The 21711-nt window shown below is 35.1% G+C and overlaps 1 protein-coding gene across 3 annotated transcripts in view; it reads right to left on the reverse strand.

Moving 5' to 3' along the window:
* LOC150108216 (pleckstrin homology domain-containing family A member 3-like) overlaps positions 1-21711 on the reverse strand; it is a 141293-nt gene that overhangs the window by 13164 nt on the left and 106418 nt on the right. For all 3 annotated transcript variants that reach the window (XM_090415662.1, XM_090415663.1, XM_090415666.1), the window contains exon 6: positions 9320-9499. In XM_090415662.1, coding sequence (XP_090271788.1) covers positions 9320-9499 — 180 coding nt within the window. The remainder of the gene's footprint in view (positions 1-9319; positions 9500-21711) is intronic.

Consider the following 21711-nt stretch of genomic DNA (forward strand, 5'->3'; position numbering starts at 1 on the left):
CTAGACAAGGACGTACATTATCCCCTCTGTAATTCAATATCTATATGGATCACATTATGAAGGAAAGTGGTATTAAATCTGATATCAAAATTGGAGATGTTAATGTCAACTCTTTGCATTATGCAGATGATGTTATTCTTCTAAATAAATCTGCTACAAGTCTGCAACATTCCCTGACTAAATTGAATAACTGTTGTAATAGATATGGTATGAAGGTCAGCAGTGACAAGACAAAGACAATGAAAATAGTCAGTGGCAGTGAAAATATCAACTGTATTGTGAGACCCTATAGAACAGGCCTGAATAACTTAACTGTCTTTGAGGGCCAAACCCAACTTGGACCACCTAACCAAGGGCCATATCACTTCGAACCTTGAATTTTAGACTAGTCCACTGCAGTTAAACTTAAGTAAATTTGTTAGTAGGTTTACAGTAAATACTAATTAATAAGCATATTTACATTTTTTAGAGAATTACAATTAAAATTATAATCAAAATTATTTACAAACAGATATAGCTGCAAAATTTCTCAATAAAAACCACTTAAACATAAACACAAAGTTTACTAATAATTTCATCATAAGTGAGAATATCTCACTTATTCTCAGTGAAATATCAGTGACTGAATGTCACAATGTGACACATGGCATTTCTTTGTTGCCACTATTTTATCAAAGTTTGGTGTCATGTTTGAAGTGTCTGTTCTTAATATGGTCTCTAAACTGATATCACTTAAAGATAAACACTGTTTGGTTTTGTTCAAGTTCATGACCGAAAATGTTTGTTCACAAGTATATGTGCTCTCAAACATACAAAATACTTGGTAGGCAGTATCCAACAAACTTTTAAATTTATCCTGATCCAGAATAGAATAAAATTCTTGTAAAGTACTTTCACTATGCTTGTCGTGATAGTTTTCAGAACACTGGAGTTTAACAACTTCCATCTGGAGTTCGACAGGTAAATTTCCTGCTTCGACAGAAAATGGATCCTTGATCACTTTTATGTGAACTTCGTTTTCAATACTCAATGGCATTCTTTTCTGAAACTCCTCACTTAGAAGTGATATGTGCATTTTATATTTTCCACACATAGATGGTTCCCCATCTATGTGTGAAAAAAATCAGTGCAAACAGCTACTAAATTCTTGACATTTAAGGATAGTTTTCGGTTACACACATCTTTACATTTTCATGACTTATTTTTCACGGTATTAACAACACCACAAACACTTTTAACAACAAAGATGTTTTATTAATGCTTATATTTCGCTGATTTTCAACTCAGCATCATCAGAGCACAACACACATGTAAACGCGACAGTGAGTAAGTGAAACAATATAATTGCAAAAGACAAAAGATCTAAAGTCCTATTTTTGGCACCCGCTAACAAAAAAAAAAAAAAAAAACAGCAGTTATCCAGGAGTTTTTCTTAGGATAACCGTCTAACAAATTTTTGGCAAATTAATGCAACCATATTTGTTAAGGTTGGGAGAATTCTTCAAAGCCATTGCTGACTCAAAAAATAATCTTTCAGATCTATAACGACTCCTAAATAGCACATTCGTTTTCCTCCATCTAATCCTGTGTGAAGGAGTGTCCAAAGCGTGGTCTGCCAGTCCCGACTTGCTATAGTAATAGTAGCGAATGTATCTTTCATGTTCTTCCAGGCGGATGTTCACTGATCTTCCTGTTTGCCCATAATAGGCCAAATCACAGTCACACGGAACTTCATACACTCCTGGGTGTGCTAAAGGGTGAAGTTTATCCTTAGGCGAGCGGATCAGCGTTGCCAGCTTGACATGAGGTTTGAAAGTGGTGCGAAGGCCATGTTTCAACAATACTTTGGCTATCTTTTCCGATGTACCTCTGATATAGGGAATAGAAATGGTCATTTTGTATTCTTGTGTATTAGGGGAGGGCAGAGTAATGGGCCTATGTAGTATTTTATCTATTTTGTAGGGATTGTAGCCGTTGGCTAAGAACGTATGGCGCAGGTATTGGAGTTCAGTGGTCAGAGCTGTATCGTTAGAACAAATGGCTCTGGCTCTGTGTGTGAGTGTTTTTAAAATGCTGTACTGTTGGACTGGATGATGATGTGATTGTTTATGTAGGTATCTTCCTGTGTGTGTGTGTAGGCTTTCTGTAAATAGAAAAAGATAGTGCACCATCTGAAAGGCGGGTGATTAATGTGTCAAGAAATGGTAAACAGTTATTTGATTCTTTTTCTACTGTGAAGTGAATTTTGGGGTGTTGGCTGTTTAGGTAGGTGACAAAAGCATCCAAAGTGTCTTGTCCATGGGGCCAGATGGCAAACACATCATCTACATAGCGTAACCACACTTGTGGCTTGTATGTAGCTGTGGTAAGTACTTTGTTTTCAAAGTGTTCCATGTAAAAATTTGCTAACAGGGGAGAGAGGGGGGGGGGAACCCATAGCAGTACCATTAATCTGTTTGTAGAATTCCCCCCCCCCCATGTAAAGTAACCTGCATTCATGGTAAATTGAAATAATTCAAAAATATCTGGGGGAAATTTAGACTTGATTAAATCAAGAGTGTTTATAAGTGGTACATTGGTAAATAAGGAGGTGACATCGAAACTAACCATTATGTCTGAATCTTTTAGGATTAGATTTTTAACCAGTGTTTTGAAATGGATTGAATTTTTTACAAAAGTAGAGAATTGCCAGTAAGGGGGACAAGCGACTTGGCTAAATGCTGGGCCAGTTTATATGTGGGACTATCTATGCTATCAACTATGGGGCGTAGGGGAATATTAGTTTTGTGGATTTTTGGTAATCCATAAATACGGGGTGGTTTAACATGAATTGGTTTTATTTTCCTGATGATATGACTTTAATAGGACTTTAGATCCAAAAATAGGACTTTAGATCTTTTGTCTTTTGCAATTATATTGTTTCACTTACTCACTGTCGCGTTTACATGTGTGTTGTGCTCTGATGATGCTGAGTTGAAAATCAGCGAAATATAAGCGTTAATAAAACATCTTTGTTGTTAAAAGTGTTTGTGGTGTTGTTAATACCGTGAAAAATAAGTCATGAATAACCATCAACACCTAAGCTTAGCTGTTATCTTTACATTTTCTGCGATCTCCTTTCCTGTTGTTCTTCCTTTCATTGAACACAAACCAGCAAGCTCCTCTGTCACCTCAAAATTCTTATTAACGCCTCTTACATATATTGAAAGCTGTGCAGTATCTTTCACATCAGTATTTTCATCCATAGCAAGCGAATAATAGACAAATTCACTAGCCGATTTTTGCAGGTTATCTTTAAGATCCTCGGCAATATCAGCCACCCTGCAATGAACAGTCATATGGAACAAACTGATATTTTCAAAATTATTTTTCTTATCAGGACAAAATTCGGAAACAGCAATCATCAGACACTTTTTTATCAACTCTCCCCAGTAAATGATTTGCCAGCACAAACTATTTCTTGTGATATTTTTAAGCTTACCTTTGTGGCATCTTCATTTGCAGATGTCCCTTTTTTAAAGGCTTGTTGCTCACCGCTAAGAACTTTCAATAACTTTGCTGCTTTATTTGCTTTTCACTTGCATCCAACTTGCCAAGGTTAGGATGTTTCAATTCAAAATGACATCTCAGATTGTACTCTTTCGGCACAGTGATAGATTCCTGGCAAACAATGCACACTATTTTGACCTTAAACAACGTAAAAAAATATTTGTTTGTCCACTCAGGGTTAAATGCTCGATGTTCTGAATCTGTTTTACGTTTTTTACGTTGTGTCAAGATTGACAATATTAATTATAAAAAAACTAATGATAAAAAACTCACAATAATGCAGGTTATGATAACAGTTATGTAATGTATTGCTCCAGCTACAACCAACCACTACACTGCCAAAGCCAGTCAAGGCACGGCTAACTTTGTGTAATACGATTCATTCTCGTTCGTAGACATCAAGTCGTTATCACGGAATTTAACCTTGAATTTTCCCACAGCGACACTAGCGCTAACAAACCTCGAAGCGATTGTAATAATTTGTTATTAAATACGACAGTGGGAATAACTCCAAATGCAATTTTTTCTCGAGTTGAAAGAAACATGATTGTGACATTAATCACATGAATGTAAACATGCAGAGTCTTAGTAAAAATTTAATTCAAATTGTGTAATTTCATATTCCCCAGTATGATTAATTAATTTCAATCAGGCAGATGGGCCAAAATAAATAGCATGTGGCCCGTATGTTGTGCAGGCCTGCTATAGAACAAGTAAAACATTTCAGCTACATAGGCACAATTTTTAGTGAAGATGGTAAATTAAATATGAAAATAGACAACAGAAGCAACAAAGGTGGTATTGTAGGAAGTCAACTGAATAAATTCATATGGAATAAGAGAGAAATTAATCAAAACACTAAATTAGCTGTATATACAAAACAGTGTTTAAACCAGTTTTAACTTATGGATCTGAGAGCTGGATTAAAAATAAAACACTTGACCAAGGACTAGAGACCACATATATGAGAGTCGTGAGAAAGATTCGGGGAGTGTGTGAACAGATGGCATCAATGGCAATATCATATTAAAAAATGAGGATATTAAGAAAGAACTTGACATTGTTAGCACCGAGGAATGTGTTAGCAGAGCTAATCTCAGGTGGTATGGTCAATTAAACAGAATGGGAGAGGAAAGATTAGCAAAACAAGTGTTGTCTGCCAGGTTGGCAGGAAAAAGACACAGAGGAAAACCAAGATATAGGTAATTTGATATGGTAAAAAGTGCCTTAGAAGATAGAAATATAAGATCTGACAATGTTGGAGCCTTGACATGTAGTAGATTGATTTGGAGGAAAATTTTAAATAGGATGTTAGTAATGATGCAAATTTTTCATGTAGTACTATCATATCCTGACACCCCCTTGAGAGTAAATGTCAGGAATTTGATGATGATGATGAAATAAAACTGAATGTGAGAATTACAGAGGTATTTCCGTACTGAGTGTTCTGGTAAGATTTATGCAAGTATACTTGAGAAACAGTTGAGAAGGACTGTGGAAGGGAAACTTGGTGAAGAACAAGCTGGATTCAGGCCAAATAGAGGCTGCCAGGATCAGATTTTCACTTTATGACAAATAGTTGAGAAATTATGGGAATGTAACAAAGATCTATATAAAAAACAATATAACAAGGATGGAGTTAAAGAAGCAACTGGAGTGCGCTTGGAGGTTCTGAAAGACATGGTCAGGGACAGATCAGAATGGAGAGAATATGTTCATGGAGTCGCCAGGAGTCAGAAAAGACTCGATGGATCATAACAACACAACAAAGATCTGTGTTCAAGCTTTGTAGATCTGCAAAAGGCACATGACAAGGTTCCAAGAGAAAAGCTATTCAAAATGCTACAGTTGTATGGTCTCAATGGGACATTATATCAAGCAATACTTTTTTAGTCTTAATTTGAGTTAAGTCAGCAGTTAGAATTGAAGGAAGTACAGGAAGCTGATTTGATATTAAATCTAGTGTCATACATAGTCATATATTATCCCCTCTGTTATTCATTATCTATATGGATCAGATTATGAAGGAAAGTGGTATTAAACCTGATATCAAAATTGGAGATGCTAATCTCAGCTCTTTACTTTATGCAGATCATGTTATACTTTTAAATAAATGCAGTACAAGTCTGCAAGATTCCCTGACTAAATTGAATAACTGTTGTAATAGATATGGTATGAAGGTCAGCAATAACAAGTCAAAGACAATGAAAATATGCAGAAGCATTGAAATATCAACTGCATTGTGAATGGAGAACCTATACAACAAGTAAAATATTTCAGCTACTTAGGAAAATTTTTAGTGAAGATGATAAATTAAATAAGATAGACAACAGAATCAACAAAGCTAGTATGGTAGGAATTCAACTGAATAAATTCATATGGAATAAAAGAGAAATTAGTCAAAACACTATATTAGCTGTATACAAGACAGTTTTCAAACCAATTTTAACTTATGGATCTGAGAGCTGGATTAGAAATAAAACACTTGACCAAAGACTAGAGACCGCAGATATGAGAGCCCTGAGAAAGATTAGGGGTGTGAACAGATGGCATCAGCGGGAATATCATATTAAAAATGAGGATTTTAGTTAAGAACTTAAGATTGTCAGCATACAGGAATGTGTTACCAGAGCTAATCTTAAGCGGTATGGTTCACTTAAACTGAATGGGAGAGGAAAGATTAGCAAAACGAGTGTTCTTTGCCAGGTTGGCAGGAATAAAAAGCCCCACACAAAGACCAAGATATAGTGGATTAATACAGTAAAAAGTGCCTTAGAAGAAAGATCTGATAATGTTGGAGTCTTGACAGGTAACAGATTGATTTGGAGGAAAATTGTAGATAGGAAGTTAGTAATGATGTAAGTGTTTCATGTAGTATCATACCCTGTACACCCATTGAGGGTACATGCCAGGAATTTGCTGCTGATGATGATGACTACCTTCCAATCAGCAATCTTACAATCATCTGTTATTTGCCAGGACTCCAAAAGTATAAAAGATTTTATATTTTGTCTTCGTCTTCTAAGGCAATAATAACTGCATCAATCCACCTAGATTTTGGTCTTGATCAGGATCTTTTTTTGCCATCCTGGCATTAAACACGTTTCTGCTTCCAAATTGTTTAAGTGAACATCCCAACTTTGATTAGCTCTGCTTATGCCAAGTTCCTTTCTAATATTTTCATTTTTAATGTGATTCTGCTAGCGATACCATGTGATATGCCCACTCTCCTATTTTCATTATAATTCTCATATAAGTGGTCTAGTCCCTGACCAATTTTATTTCTGACGTATCTCATATATCCATGAGTCAAGACTGGTTTGAGCACTCTCTTGTATACCATTATTTTAGAATTTTGGCTCATTTCTCTCTTAGTCCATATAAATTTATTCAACTGGCTCTCCTTATTCCTGCTTTGCATATTCTCTTATCTATTTCCAAATTTAATTTGCAGTCTTCACTAAAAATTGAGCCTAAATAGTTGAAATATTTACATGTTCTATAGGCTCTTTATCTAGAATACAGTTAATGATCTCTATGCCACAGACTATTATTTTCATTGTTTCTCTCTCTCTTTTTTTTTTTTTTCATTAACCTTATATTGCTGATTTTCATAAAAAGTCTGTTACAGTTGTTCAATTAGTTCAAAGCTTGAAAAGAGATCTGAATCTGAAGACTTCTACGGATTTATTTACGGATATAACATCATTTACTAAAGCAAACAGCTGAGATGAATATCTCTAATGTCAGGTAAAATGCTACTTTCCATCATTAATGAGATTCATATAAATAATGTGCACACTTCTCTGAAACCTGATTTTGCATTCCTGTAAATCTTTCAGTTCTATTAGAAGACTTACAATGAAAATATATGCTATATTATGTACTGTGATATCCCATTTATAAACCTAATTCTAGTGCTGTGAAGAGCTTTATTCTTTGTACTTCATCATGCCTCTTCCAGATCTACAAACAATACCAATCCTTATTATATTCCATAGATTTCTTGACAATATCTTCTTAAAATAAAAAATCTAATCCTGATCCTAATTGAATTTAACGCAGCTTAATCTATTTCTCTCTCTCTCTCTCTGTTTCTTTTTCTACAACTCTTTCTTAGTCTTTGTTCTAGCACTTGAATGAATATTACATAGAATATTTAGCAAGAAAATTCCTCTATAATTTTCACATAGTTTTATTGCCATTTTTAATAAGGAGTATGGGCTCTACTCATATCATATGGAATTTGACTTTCTGACCAAGTCTGCAGAAAAAAAAAAAAAAAAAAAACTTCATTTTTGAGCATTTTTGGTTGAATATTATTACGGGCAACTCCAGGGAGTCCTTAGACTCATCAAGGGAGGCCCTAAACATCATGTCCACACAACTACACGGCATTCTCACACTATCTATCATACCTTGCCTTGAACTCACTCACCGTCATAGCACCCACAACAGACTCTGGTAGCTTATTCCACTCATTTACCACTCTCACTACTAAAGGTGGCTGCCTTTCAATATTTCAGGTTTCTGATGGTTTTTTCAAATTGAAGTATTGACATGTTCACCTGATTACAATTCTTGAATATATTCTACCACTGTTCTGTCACTGGTGTTCTCCAACCAGTTGTGGAGAACACCAGTGACTGGTTGTGGGTTCAAGTCCCACTGTGGGCATGAGTGTAAAGCCTGTTCTGGATGAGCTTGTAGAGCTCCATGAGTTTATAAGGCTTATCTTTTTTTTTAAATTACTCCAGATGTCTAGAATATCTTTATTTTCAGTTTTCCTGTCACGTTTATCATCTGATTCCTCTTACAGTACTCTTTTCTCCATTTCTAGGACTTTTGAGAATACTCCAGAATATTTTACCCTTTGTGATGTTTATCTTGGTTGTAAAATCATCACTGGATGAATTTTACAACTAACCATCTCTTTTATTTCAGCATTTAAGAACTTTCAAAATTACTTTAACAATGTTTCAAATAATCTCCAAATAATTATATGAATTTTTAAATAACTACCCTCTAGCTTGTTGATACTGATTAGGCATATTTCAAATTAATGCTGAGGTGCTAAAGCCATGCCATGAGACAAGTGCAGATTTGCCAGTGTCTATGTCTGCCTCTGGAAGGAAAAACTTAATAATACCGAAGTATAAAAATCAACAGATCAATTATATAAAATCTGAGAACAAACAAACCTTTCTTAATTTATCTATTTATTTATTTTTTGTCTAAACTTATTATGAGAGAGTGCATTAATGCACAATATGAATTATTAAATTTTAGGTTCATACTTTCCAAAGAGAATGGTATCAATTTAGAAATAACTCCTGAAAACGGTTAATAAAGGCATTTCACTCTAACACGATGCTGAAAGTTTCAAAACATCAGAACTAATTGAAAAAAAAATTCAATATGGCAAACATTACTTTCAGTTTAGAGAATTTACCAATTAGAGCTGACTGTAATAATACAAACTCTCAAAGATATGCCAAATACATGAAATTAGAAATAATACAAAAAACATTTTTATAAAGAGTTTATAAAATTTGAAAATGATGTAGTAAGTAACCGTAATGAAAGTCGTAGGATTTCATTATATCGTTTTTGATGTTGTGAAAAGTGTGGACAACAATTTACAAAAGCATATAGTCTACTCCCAATATCAAGAAAGCTGGCTTTATTATTATATGTATTTGATCTAACCTATGAATTTAACCTGAAATATGATGATTTACACTATTAAACATAAAATATTGAAACTCACTTTTATTGGGGATGTTTGAGATGGTGATATTTCAGTCATAGAAGTTCCAACAAAATCTGTAATATGCTGATGAGGCATTTCAAACCTAAAATTTGTACTTGCTAGCTTCATACATTTTTCAAGTGTCATAATGAAAGTATCACAAGTGCCACTGATTAAACTTGCTGCATCATTCATTCTCTAAATATATACAGAAAGAGAAACACAGAATAAACTTTATAGATAAGATGAACAATAATAAATATTTAGTACAACTTATAAACTACATTATTAGAGATAGTATTGTATGGGAGTCAATGATAAGGGGTATAGTTAATGAGAAAGTGATGAAAGCATGTTTTTTTCAGGTGCAAAGATAAAGGATGTTAGGACAGGATAGAATGGAAAAGAATGTGGTCATGACTGCCAATGAGTTAATGAGAAGATAGTAAGAGGAATGGTGTGCAGTTTATTGATGTATGGAGTGAATTTGATGGATAAAATTATATGCTCAATGGACTACATTTTAAATGGTTGTGGAGTTAGATGATTGGAAAAAGTGTTGTTTAATGAGAGTGTGGTAGTACAAAACCAGGGAAACTAGATATATAAGGGAGAATGAAATCAAGCATGTGTCTGACCACTTGTGTGATAAATGAGCATGTGTACAATAATGATTATGCAATGCTGAATGGGATTTCACAGGTCTCCAATTAGAATGGGTTGGTAATGACCTTACACAAGGGTGACTATGGGTACAAAGGAATCTTGAAATGGATGTACACAAATGCAAGAAGTATCAGGGAGTTTCTGGCACTGATAAACTTGACTTGGCCAAAAATTATAGGCATCAGTGAGACCTAGTAGACTGAAAATGATATAGTTAAGGGATAGAATGTAAAAGATATTGTATTTTTAGGAAGGATAGACAGAACAGGGCAGGAGGTGGAGCACTGCTGATGACAGCTGCAGAATTACAACTAACAAAATTACAAGTTAAAAAAGGATTTTAGGTCTGAGGAATCATTTGAGGCTGTCTGGTGTGCGATACAGGCAAAATAGGACAAATTACATTGTTGGTGCTGCTATAGACCAGGGTGGTCCACAGAAAGATGTGGATACCATGTATCGACAGATTAGCACAATGAATGTAGGTTGAACAATTATGATGGGAGAATTTGGGGGACATTGATTGAAGGGAGGAAAAAGGGACATTGCAAAAGAGAAGTGAGATTTATACTGTTGCTAAGGGATAATTACATGAAACAGCATGTTATAGAGGAGACAAGGGGGATATCAGGGTGTTAGATCTGATAATATCAGACACTCTGCCTCCAACTGGGGAGAGTCACCATGCAGTCTTATTCTGGGAAGATGCTAAACATGTGGAGTTCTCTGTTCAACTATAAGGCTGGTTATTATGAGAGATTTGGGAGTCATCTTGGAAAAGTCATCTTCTCAAGATGACTATTCCAAGTAGGTATCAGACTGCATACTCTAGGTCAGGAGGATAAACAAAGTTGGAATTAATTGGATGAGAAGGAATATAAAGAAAGAGCTGCAAAAAAAGAAAATATTATGGAAGAAATATAAAGAAAAAAATGATCAGCATACTCATGAGCAGTACAAAGTGCAAGCAAGAAGGGCAACTGGTATGGTAAGGAAGGCTAAGAATACTGTGAGAGAGAGAGAGAGAGAGAATTAGCCAAACAGGCCAAAGTAAACCCAAGAGTTTTTCATTATGTAGCAAGTAAGAAGAAAATGGCTATGGTAGAATGACTTTAAACAATGCTCATGGTAGGAAGGTGACTGAACCAAAAGAAATAGCTGAGTTACCGAGTGATCATTTTGCAAAGTGTATCATCCAGGTGGTGATTTTACAGATGTTACAGAGCTGCATATGAACGTTGAGGTAGACGAACAGGAGGTGTTCAGCATATTAAAAAAATATGAATGTAAACACAGCAGTGGAATTGGATGGTATATCAGCCAGTGTACTATATGAATGTGCAAGAGAATTGGCATTGCCTTTGATGAAGTTGTTCAATCAAAGTCTCAGCTCTGACAGGGTTCCAAGAGAGTGGAAAAAGGGTAAGGTTGGATAAATCTTACCATTGGATAAATGTGGTTAAAAGACAGAGATAGCAAACTTCAGACCAATTAATATATCAGGAGTGGTTGTTAAAATATTGGAAAAGTTAATGAAAGGTATAATACAACAGTGGGTGAACAGAGATGCGATACTCTATAGTGGGCAGCATGGATTTGTAAAGGGTAGGTCCTGTCTTAGTAACTTATTTACATTTTATAATAAAGTGACAGCAGAAATGGATAAATGTAATGGCTACATCATGATACTGCTCAACCTTGTCCACTATTACCCACAAGTCCCTAGCCTCATCAATTTCCTGCAATCCAATACCATTAATATGATACACCATATACAACTATTTCAACCTGAAGTGCATAACCCTACATTGTGCAACATTAAATTGAAAATCATTATCCTTGCCCATAATGCCAAGGCATTTGACAGAATACCACACAGAAAACTATTACAAAAACGGAGCAAATGGGAATGGATATGAGGCTACTAGCATGGAAAGGGGAAGCTGATTGACAGACACCAGAGAGTAGTTTATAATGGAGTGGAATCTAGGAGAATGATGGTGACTAGTGGAGTACCTCAGGGTTCGGGACTGGGGTAACTACCCATCCATTTGTATATCAATGACATAGGGAAAGATTAAACAGGGGATATTCAGTTGTTTGATGATGATGCACAACTGGGGGAGAACAATAGTTGATAAAGGTGATGTAGATATCCTGCAGCATATTTTAAATAAATTTGCACAGTGGGCAAAGAATAATGATTGTCAATTTAATGTTGCAAAATCTAAGATTAATGCACATCAGGTTGAAAAGATTGCATATGGTGTATCATATTGATGGCATTGGATTGCAGTAAATTGATGAGGCTAGGGACTTGGAGATAATGGTGGACAAAGAGTTGAAGTTCAGAGGGTATATTGCAAAAGTTGGTAAAATAGCTCAACGAATTACTTGGATGTTGAAAAACACACTAACAAGTAAAGATAAGGAAGTTTATTATCCCTCTTTATAAGGCTATGATTCGGTTACATATCTTGACTAGTATGCACAGATTTAGTCACCTGGGATTTTTGGTGACCAGGAAGTGGTCAAAAGAATTCAGAGATGAGTGACCAAGATAATGACCAGTGTGGAATACTCCCTACAAAAGATAGGCTGAAGCTTTGTGGGTTACAGCTTAGTTGATAGGCAGAAAAGAGGGGAGATGATTAAAAAACTTTTAAGATATTAAAGGGATTTTATAAAATTGATACAAGTGAAATTTTTCAATATATGACAAATAGATGATAAATCCAGTACAAGTCTGCACGATTCCCTGACTATATTGAATAACTATTGTAACAGATATGAGTATGAAGGTCAGCAGTGACAAGACAAAGACAATGAAAAAATGCAGAAGCATTGAAAACATCAACTGCATTGTGAATAGAGAACCTATAGAACAAATAAAACATTTCAGCTACCTGGGCATGATTTTTAAAGAAGATGGTAAATTAAATATGGAAATAGACAACAGAATCAACAGAGCTGGTATGGTAGGAAGTCAACTGAATACATTTATATGGATAAGAGAGAAATTAGTCAAAACACTAAATTAGCTTTATACAAGACAGTGTTCAAACCAATTTTAACTTATGAATCTGAGAGCTGGGTTAGAAATAAAACACTTGACCAAAGAATAGAGACTGCAGATATGAGAGTCCTGAGAAAGATTAGAGAAAACAAATGTTCTCTGCCAGGATGGCAGGAAAAAGACCTAGAGGAAGACCAAGATATAAGTGGATTGATATGGTAAAAAAGTGCCTTAGAAGATAGAAATATAAGATCTGATAATGTTGAAGTCTTGACAGGTAACAGATTGATTTGGAGGAAAATTGTAGATAGGAAGTTAGTAATAATGTAAGTTTTCATGTAATACTACCATATCCTGTACACCCCTTGAGGGTGCATGTTAGGAATTTGATGATGATGATGATAATCAGAGAACTATTGATCATTAGTGGAAGTTGTGTAAGAGTATGGTTAGTAGGGGTGTGTGCAGACCAGATTTTCGCCACTCTCCCCATGCAATAAATCTGGTCTGCACACACCTTATTAAAGGAGAGGTATGATAGGATTTCTATGTATGATGGGTCTGCTGTGATGAGTCTCCAGACTCCATGGAGATTATGTAAAATAATAATGAAAATTATAATTATAAACATTTTTCTATTATTCAAATGAAGCAAAAATGAGTAAGTGTGCATATTTTGTTATAGAGAATTCTCTGGGTATTTCCAATTCCTAATGTTTTATTTTTTTGCATGGTCATTAAAGAGAATATGTTTTGCAGCATGATATGTTTTACAGACCTTATCATGATCTTTTAAAGGAAATTTGAAGTGGAATTAAACATTTCGTACAATTAAATATGTAACAGCTGCAAACTGTGTTTACTTTTCTAACTTTTCATCTCATCTTAACATTTTTCATATATGAATCAACAATCAAGCAACCTATTTGTGTTTCTACTAACAATTGTCACTAACATGTTTGATCATTATGTTTGCAGATGGATGTTCTCTTAAGCCAGTTTGCAATATTTTGGATGTAGAAAAATGTGAGTTTGCATCTTATCCAACACCACCTAAATTGGCTTGACCTGAAATTCTAAATAAATTTCCTACTATCATAGACAAGATTTGAAGTTAGATCCCTTTTCCAAACAAACAATGCAACTGCTCAGCCATAAACAATTATTAACTAATTACTTAGGATTTCTGAATCATGAGGTGCATGTTATCTTATTATAATTTATGAAAATGAAATATATGCTATATAACATATTTAAAATAAAAAAAAATATCGTCTTCGAATGTTACACCTCATTTCTCATATTGTATGGATATCTCACAATCATACAATATGAACCTTGAGGGAAAAAAAAAGGATGTCAAAATAATAAAAATCATCAATTCTTTATAAGAGCTCTTTTCAGGGTATACAGGATACCTGATAGTAGAACATACTTATCTTCATTATTATTAACTTCCTATCAACAAATTTCTTTCAAATTAGTCTGCCTGTTATTTGTTAAGTTTCAAATGCTGTCAGGTTTTACATTACTACTAGAGCAATATAGTCCAAATGCATAATGCATTAAACACCTGTTTCGCTAACCTTTCCTCTCTCCCAATTCTGTTTGAGTAACCACAGACAAGATGTGCATACATTCCTGAATGCTTACATTGTTAAGTTCATTATACTATCTTCATTTTCCATATGATTCTAACACACTGATACCATCAGTTCACTTCTTCTCAGCAAAAAAAAAAAAAATATATATATATGAAAAAGACCAAGGTATAAATGCTGATGCAGATAAAAGATCTACTCTAGATTTTAACTCAATCACAAACCTGAAAAATAACAGACCAATTTGGAAAAATATGTTGATTGGAAACTTTCAAGAAATGTCAGAAAGATTTTTAATGGATTTTAAATTAGAATGCAGACCAGAAAATGATGACAATGACTGGAGAAAGAAAATATAGTTTCATACCATAGTGCAAGAGAAGCAGCACATCATCAAAATCCTCACATAGCACTAATGTGATATAGATTTTGCATCCTCTTGTGCATCTTTTAATTGGTTTAATAAAGCAGAATATAAAATCACATACTAATAGCAGAAGTGATGACATCACTAATTATAATTTTGCTGAAAAATCTTATAACACCTACTGGAAATTTTTCCTCTAAGATTTGAAAAACATCTTCAACTGGCAGATTGGTAAGAAGGAGTACTGTGACATCTGTTATACAAAACTTATTTTATTCAGGCGATAGTCTAGAAAGCAAACTGAATGGGCTTCTGAAGATACTGAAACAGAAACAAAACAAAACACAATAAGGAGAGTTCCTCCAGTTATCCTGTGAGCTAAGAAAACAATGGATGACAGTGGCCACAGCACTCAAAAGCCAGAAACATGGACCCGGGGGGGGGGGGGGATACAGCAGGAGATAGCAGCCAATGTCCAATACCAGACATTCACTCTAAAAAGTGAAAAAATCATCAAGCTCATACCGCACAGTATAACAAAATCCATAACTACCAAAGAAGTCACAACAGACCTCCAAAACTGCAGACTAAATCCTGTTCAAGTTAGCTGTATGCTTCGAACAGATAAACAGCCAATGCATGGTAGAAATTAGCAAAAAAATACTGGGAGATCTATGACCTAAAAAAACATATGTAAACTGGCTATAAAACCAGAACCATTATAACAGAAAGCATCAAATGGACAATGCAACCATTCTCAAAAATTTGGCAACTCAGAATGCTGCTGCAGTGACAATTTCCACTGAATTAAATGCAGAGAAAATAATAATGGTTTCCTGCAAAAAAAATGAAAAAAGAGCCAACTAAATGTGCCACCTGCAGCAGATCACATCTCACCAACTACAGAGAGTGCAAGCAAAACCCAGCAAAAGGAAAATCAAAGAGCCTCAGCAATAACAGCATGAATACCCACAGCAAATGCTGATAACTCCCAAATGGCACATCAAACCACCATGCCTCTTATGCAGAGGTAGTGGCATCAAAACCACCAGAAAAAACCCCAGTGCCCAACCAAATTCAACAAAACTGCAATCATAGCAGCCACTTTGGGTTAACTTTTAATTGTGTTCAGCAAAGCAAATCACACCCAGAATTCCAAAAGAAGTTTGCAAAACATACACAATCCTTTCTGCTACACTAGTCAATCAACAAACGTAAAAAGCAAACTTTCTATTGATTGTGGTCTGGAATGCCAATGGCCTAGAAAATAAAATGTGCGAACTACAAGAATTCATGACTCACTACAGTGCTGAAGTAACACCCAATGTTGGCAGGGGGGGGGAAGCATAATGTAGAACACAATGAAATTGTAAATCCTATCCAGTGCCAGCATTGAAATCATGGAGATGGAGGTCCAAACCACAAGTGCAGGTCCCCTGAAAATATACTCTATACATAACTGAAATAAGAGAGCCAAAAGGCTTCACTTCAGTGATGCACAATTATTCAAATTAAGTGGATACTGAATCCAACATTATTTCAAAGCCGAATAGAGAAACTACAAGAGTTTCATGCTGAATAAAAAACTATAAAAGTTTCAGCAGATCCAAGAGTAAGCAAACCTTTCATGACAGAAGCAACTCGTAGTAAAGGTGGAGCAATCGCTGATCACTATCCTTAGTATTTCCCATATTGTAAAACACATCTCCTAGCGGACATGTATGATGTTATACATTATGGGGGTCACTACCCAGACCGGTTTCGACCTTTTTTGAGGTCTCATCAGTTGTGATGTGACACCTTTTTTTGGCAACCCGTATGTAAAGTATAAGCTCTGCATCATTACAACCTGAGTATTTACATACATCTGAGACCTCAAAAAAAGGTCAAAACCAGTCTGGGTAGTGACCCCCCCCCATAATGTATAACATCATACATGTTTGCTAGGAGATATGTTTTACATTATGGGAAATACTAAGGATAGTGATCAGAGCATGCTTCACTTTTACTACGAGTTGCCCCTGTCATGAAAGATTTTCTTATGCTTGGATCTGCCAAAACTTTTATAGCTTCTATAATAGAGAAACTACAAGAAACTCTTGTAGTTTCTCTATTCAGCTTTGAAATAATGTTGGATTCAATATCCACTTAATTTGAATAATTGCACATCACCGAAGTGAAGCCTTTTGGCTCTCTTATTTCAGTAATTCTTGGTGCCTTTTGTGATGTGACGCTTTTTTTTGGCAACTCGTATGTAAAGTATAAGCTCTCCATCACTACAACCTGAATATTTACATACAACTGGGTCTGGCTCCCACCGACGAGACCTTAAAAAAGGTTGAATGATGTAGCCTGTGAAGTTAACTGAGGCACGGCTGTTGCTGTTACCCCTCAGATGAGCAAATGAGCAGCTCTGCTCAGTGACGGGGAGGGCTGCCACGGTGTAGAGCCAACCGGTTCTCAGAGTTCTTCTCAGTGGCAGGGTGAGCCTGTTATTGAGGGGAACAACGCTGAGTTTATGAATTTTTGATCCTGCTGGTCGCTCATTATTGGGCGATCTGGGAGATCTCATGAGTTTTTGGAGAGGTTACCCTGCACTTAAACAGGGAAACCGGTCTGGGTAGTGACCCCCCCCCCCCAATAATGTATAACATCATACATGTCCACTAGGAGATGTGTTTTACATTATGGGAAATACTAAGGATAGTGATCGGAGCTTGCACCACCTTTACTACAAGTTGCCCCTGTCATGAAAGGTTTGCTTACGCTTGGATCTGCCAAAACTTTTATAGTTTCTATATTTAGCATGAAACGCTTGTAGTTTCTCTCTTCGGCTTTGAAATAATGTTGGATTCAATATCCACTTAATTTGAATAACTGCATACATAATTCTCCAACATTTACTGGAAGCAGACTTAACTAAAAGTTGGCCACAAACAAAGCAGTACTAGTAGCAGGAGAAATGAATGCCAAGCACATAATATAGAACAGTAGAACTACAAACCAAAATGACAGAACTGTCGACTTTGCTGCACCAGGAACGTCATCATTCTAGGACCTCCAGAATGCAGCATGCCAGTATTTCCTGGTGTCCTGGATACAGTGACACTACAAATATCATGCACCAATACCAAATCGATGTGATGAATGACGTCAACTCTGACCACAACCCAAATTTACTTCAATTGGACTTGCACCACAAAATTATCCCAGACAACTGGACAAAAAACTAATGACCACTCTACACAAATCTATTATTGGTCCAGTTCCAACCATTGATTGAAAGGAAAAACTTGATGATTCAATTTTGAGCTTGGAAAAGCAGCAAATTGCCACAAAACTATCAACCAGTCAGCCTGCTTTCCCTAGAAAAAATAGCTAAGATGATTATATTACCAAAATCACTAAAGAAATAAATCTCATCCCTGATGAGCAATTTGGATTCCAGGAGAACTACTCTGCTGAACAACAAGTCATGGAAAACATCAGCATAGGATATGACTGGAAGCAGCACAGAAGGGAAATCTTGAAGGTTGCCAAAGCATTTGACAAAATATACCACCATGGGTTTTTTTCAAACTCCTGGAGACCAAATTCCCACTGAGACTGGTCAAACTTACCAACTTCTACCTCGGTGATCATAAACTCTGAGTAAAGATGCTGGGAATCAGATCATCTGAACATAAAATCACAGCAGATATCCCCCAGGGCTCCCTGTTATCACCTGTACTTTTTGCTATGTGGATGACATCCCATGCAGAATTTTCACCAGAACAGCTCTATATGCCAATGATAGTACAATAATGGTATGCTCCTGGCCCTAGATTAGCAACTGCAAAACGCAATCTTGGAATTAGAATAATGGTTCAAGAAATGGAGAATTGTATTACCATTCACAAGAAGATGAGTATCCCTGGAAGGCAAGGTGATAATGTATGGAACCACCCGTCCCATAATTCAGCAGTCAAATACTTAGTGATCCATTGGGTATATATTATGTTAAAGATACCAAGCCTAGCTTATAAAATTGCTTGGTATCTATCTTTAATATACATATATATATATATATAGCTCCCACCCAAGGAAAGGTTTTTTCTGCCAACCTATAGTACATTCATACTGTGGGTGGCTAAGGATTTTTTTCCAATTTTTTATTAATTTATATATATATATATATATTTTATTTTTTTTATTTTTTTTTTACATAGTCCAGAAAATCTACTCTAGAGACCAAACATGGAACTTTTTCAAGTCACTTCAGGCCTCCAATAAGTGGGACAGTGGTCTCACACTGGGTGATGAAATTCATCTCTCACCTAAAGACAATCACAAACATCAGTGGCCATGGTGGGATTTAAACCTGCAGCCTGTTGATTGGAGAGTAAGTATGCTAAACAGGCCAGCAAATGCTTGCTCAAAAGCAAACAGGACAGTTATATTTATTACTTAACTGGAATAGCTGGCTAAGCATGGAACTTAAATTACTCCTATACAAGATGCTGATCAGGCTAGTTCTGACATACGGCTCACTTGCCTGAAGTCACACAGTGGATTCAAATGTTAACAAACTATGGATAATCCAAAACAAATGTTTACGAATAGCATTTAACACACATGGTTGGTAAGAAACATGCAGCTTCACAAGAAGCTAGTATCTCTGAGGCCAAAACTTTCCTATGCAAAAGGGCAGAAAAATTCTTTGCCAAAGCCAGCCTGGTTGGCTGAGTGGATAGCATACTTGCTCTCCAACTAAGAGGTCATGGATTTGAGTTCCACCACAGGAATAGCTATTTGTAAAAGCCTACTCTGGACAAGCTTGAACAGCTCCTTCAGTTTATAAGGTCTGTCTTTAAAAAATAAAATAAAATAAAAAAATGCTGCCATCCACCATAATTCTCTAAATAGTAGACTGCAGTGAGCATGACCCTGCAAAACAAAAATGTCCCAAAACCATACTAAACAGTCAAGTTTTTTAAACGTACTGCCAGAAGGCCAACATGGGCAAGTTCAATAATAAAGGCTCAATAATATCTCAAGTCTCTTATGATCTACAATTTAGCAGTAGACTACACCAAAAAAATATCTCATAAAAAACATCCATAAAACCTGTATCAAATAGGTAATTTAAAAAAAAAATAATAATAATAATAATAATAATACTGCCATTAGCCCACAATGAGCAAGCCAAGTGCTCAATAATCATCTTTAATCCAACACTTTCTTTGAATTAAGGATAATTTGAATTAGGGATAAGGGACCACAGAGCCAATCAATCTATCATGCCAAAAAAAAGTTATCAGTTAACTTTGGTTCCCACTGATCAGACCTTTTGAGTAAATTAAAACTACCCCTTTTGTATTTATATACCATAGAGACTGCAGTATTTCCCTGCAAATACTCAAAAGCCGATGTAAATGTACAGCTTTACTAAAGTAGTTAAAATTTAATGAATGTATACAGAACTGGCGCTAGGATCTTTGCCGCCCGCATGCAATTTCGATCTAAGCACCCTGTAACAATCCAGACGCGTGTGGTTCTTTTACGATAATAACAATTTAAATTATTTGAAATTTCTTAAATAAATTTTAACAGAACAGCCACATGTTGGTTCGCTAAATGTAACGAACCAAGGGTGTTGACTCGGCAGGATAATCGTTAAAAACCTAAATATTCAAAAAATTCTCAAAAGTTAAAGCAAATTTTGATAAAGCCACTTCACTTTAATCGTTGAATATAATGATACAGGGATTATAGCCTTCTCATCAACCAAATCGCTAACAAAATTAAAATGAATTTAAATTAAATTTAAAATTTATTTGAACTAAAGTTTAAAAAATTCTTGCACTTTATTACTAAGAATTTAGTAACCTGTAAAAATTTTTTAATAATTTTTATACGTGGAACTATCTTTTAGGAAAATGAAAGAAATTCAAGAGAGATGAGAAAATAAGAAAAGAATTCAGAAATAATTAGAACATTTAATATAAGTATTCAAAAAATAACACCTTTACAGAATAACAGAAAATAAATTAAATTACATAAATATACTTGGAATTTTTTTAATTAAAATTTTAGGGTTTTTGATTTCATATTCATAAAATTAGAAATAATGGTCTTAACGTCTAATTCTGCACATATATTATTTTCAATAGCTATTAATGCCAAACTAACAAGCCTTTTTTGTGACATACTTGTTCTTTAATCAATTTCAACTTGGAAAAGGAACGTTCACCGCTCGCTACATAACAGGTAAGGTTAATAGTATTCTTAAAACAACTGAAAAGTTAGGGAAAGATAAATTATTGGACACATTAAAATTAAGAATATCGAAAGGGTTTTGAATATTTAAATTATCCTTCCGAAAAACATCCCTGAAAGTACATAACTCGTCATATAGTTCTATTGCATTTAGAACTTTATTGTCACAATCTTTTCGTAAATCTTCATTATTAATTTGTAGTAATCTATACAATAAATTGAAATTATCATAATATGTTTTTAGTTGTTCAAAACGTTCTATTAACAAACACATTGCAACGTCTAGAAGTGTATAAAACACATTCACTCTAAATTTATCTTCTGGCGATTGGCGTTTTGTCATGATGCTCGTAGTCAAATTGTTATGTCTTCTTTCATCGTCGAACTTCTGTACCAGTTTTAAATTCTTGTTCTCCATCCACCTCTTCACTCAGTTCTTTTGCCGTTTTTAGAACTTCTTTAAAATTTGTATCTGATCGATACTCTTGTAAGAATATTTTAA

This window comes from Typopeltis vanoorti, chromosome 3, assembly GCF_054136105.1.
Source record: "Typopeltis vanoorti isolate ZY-2024b chromosome 3, IOZ_Tvanoo_1.0, whole genome shotgun sequence".
Lineage (NCBI taxonomy): Eukaryota > Metazoa > Arthropoda > Arachnida > Uropygi > Thelyphonidae > Typopeltis > Typopeltis vanoorti.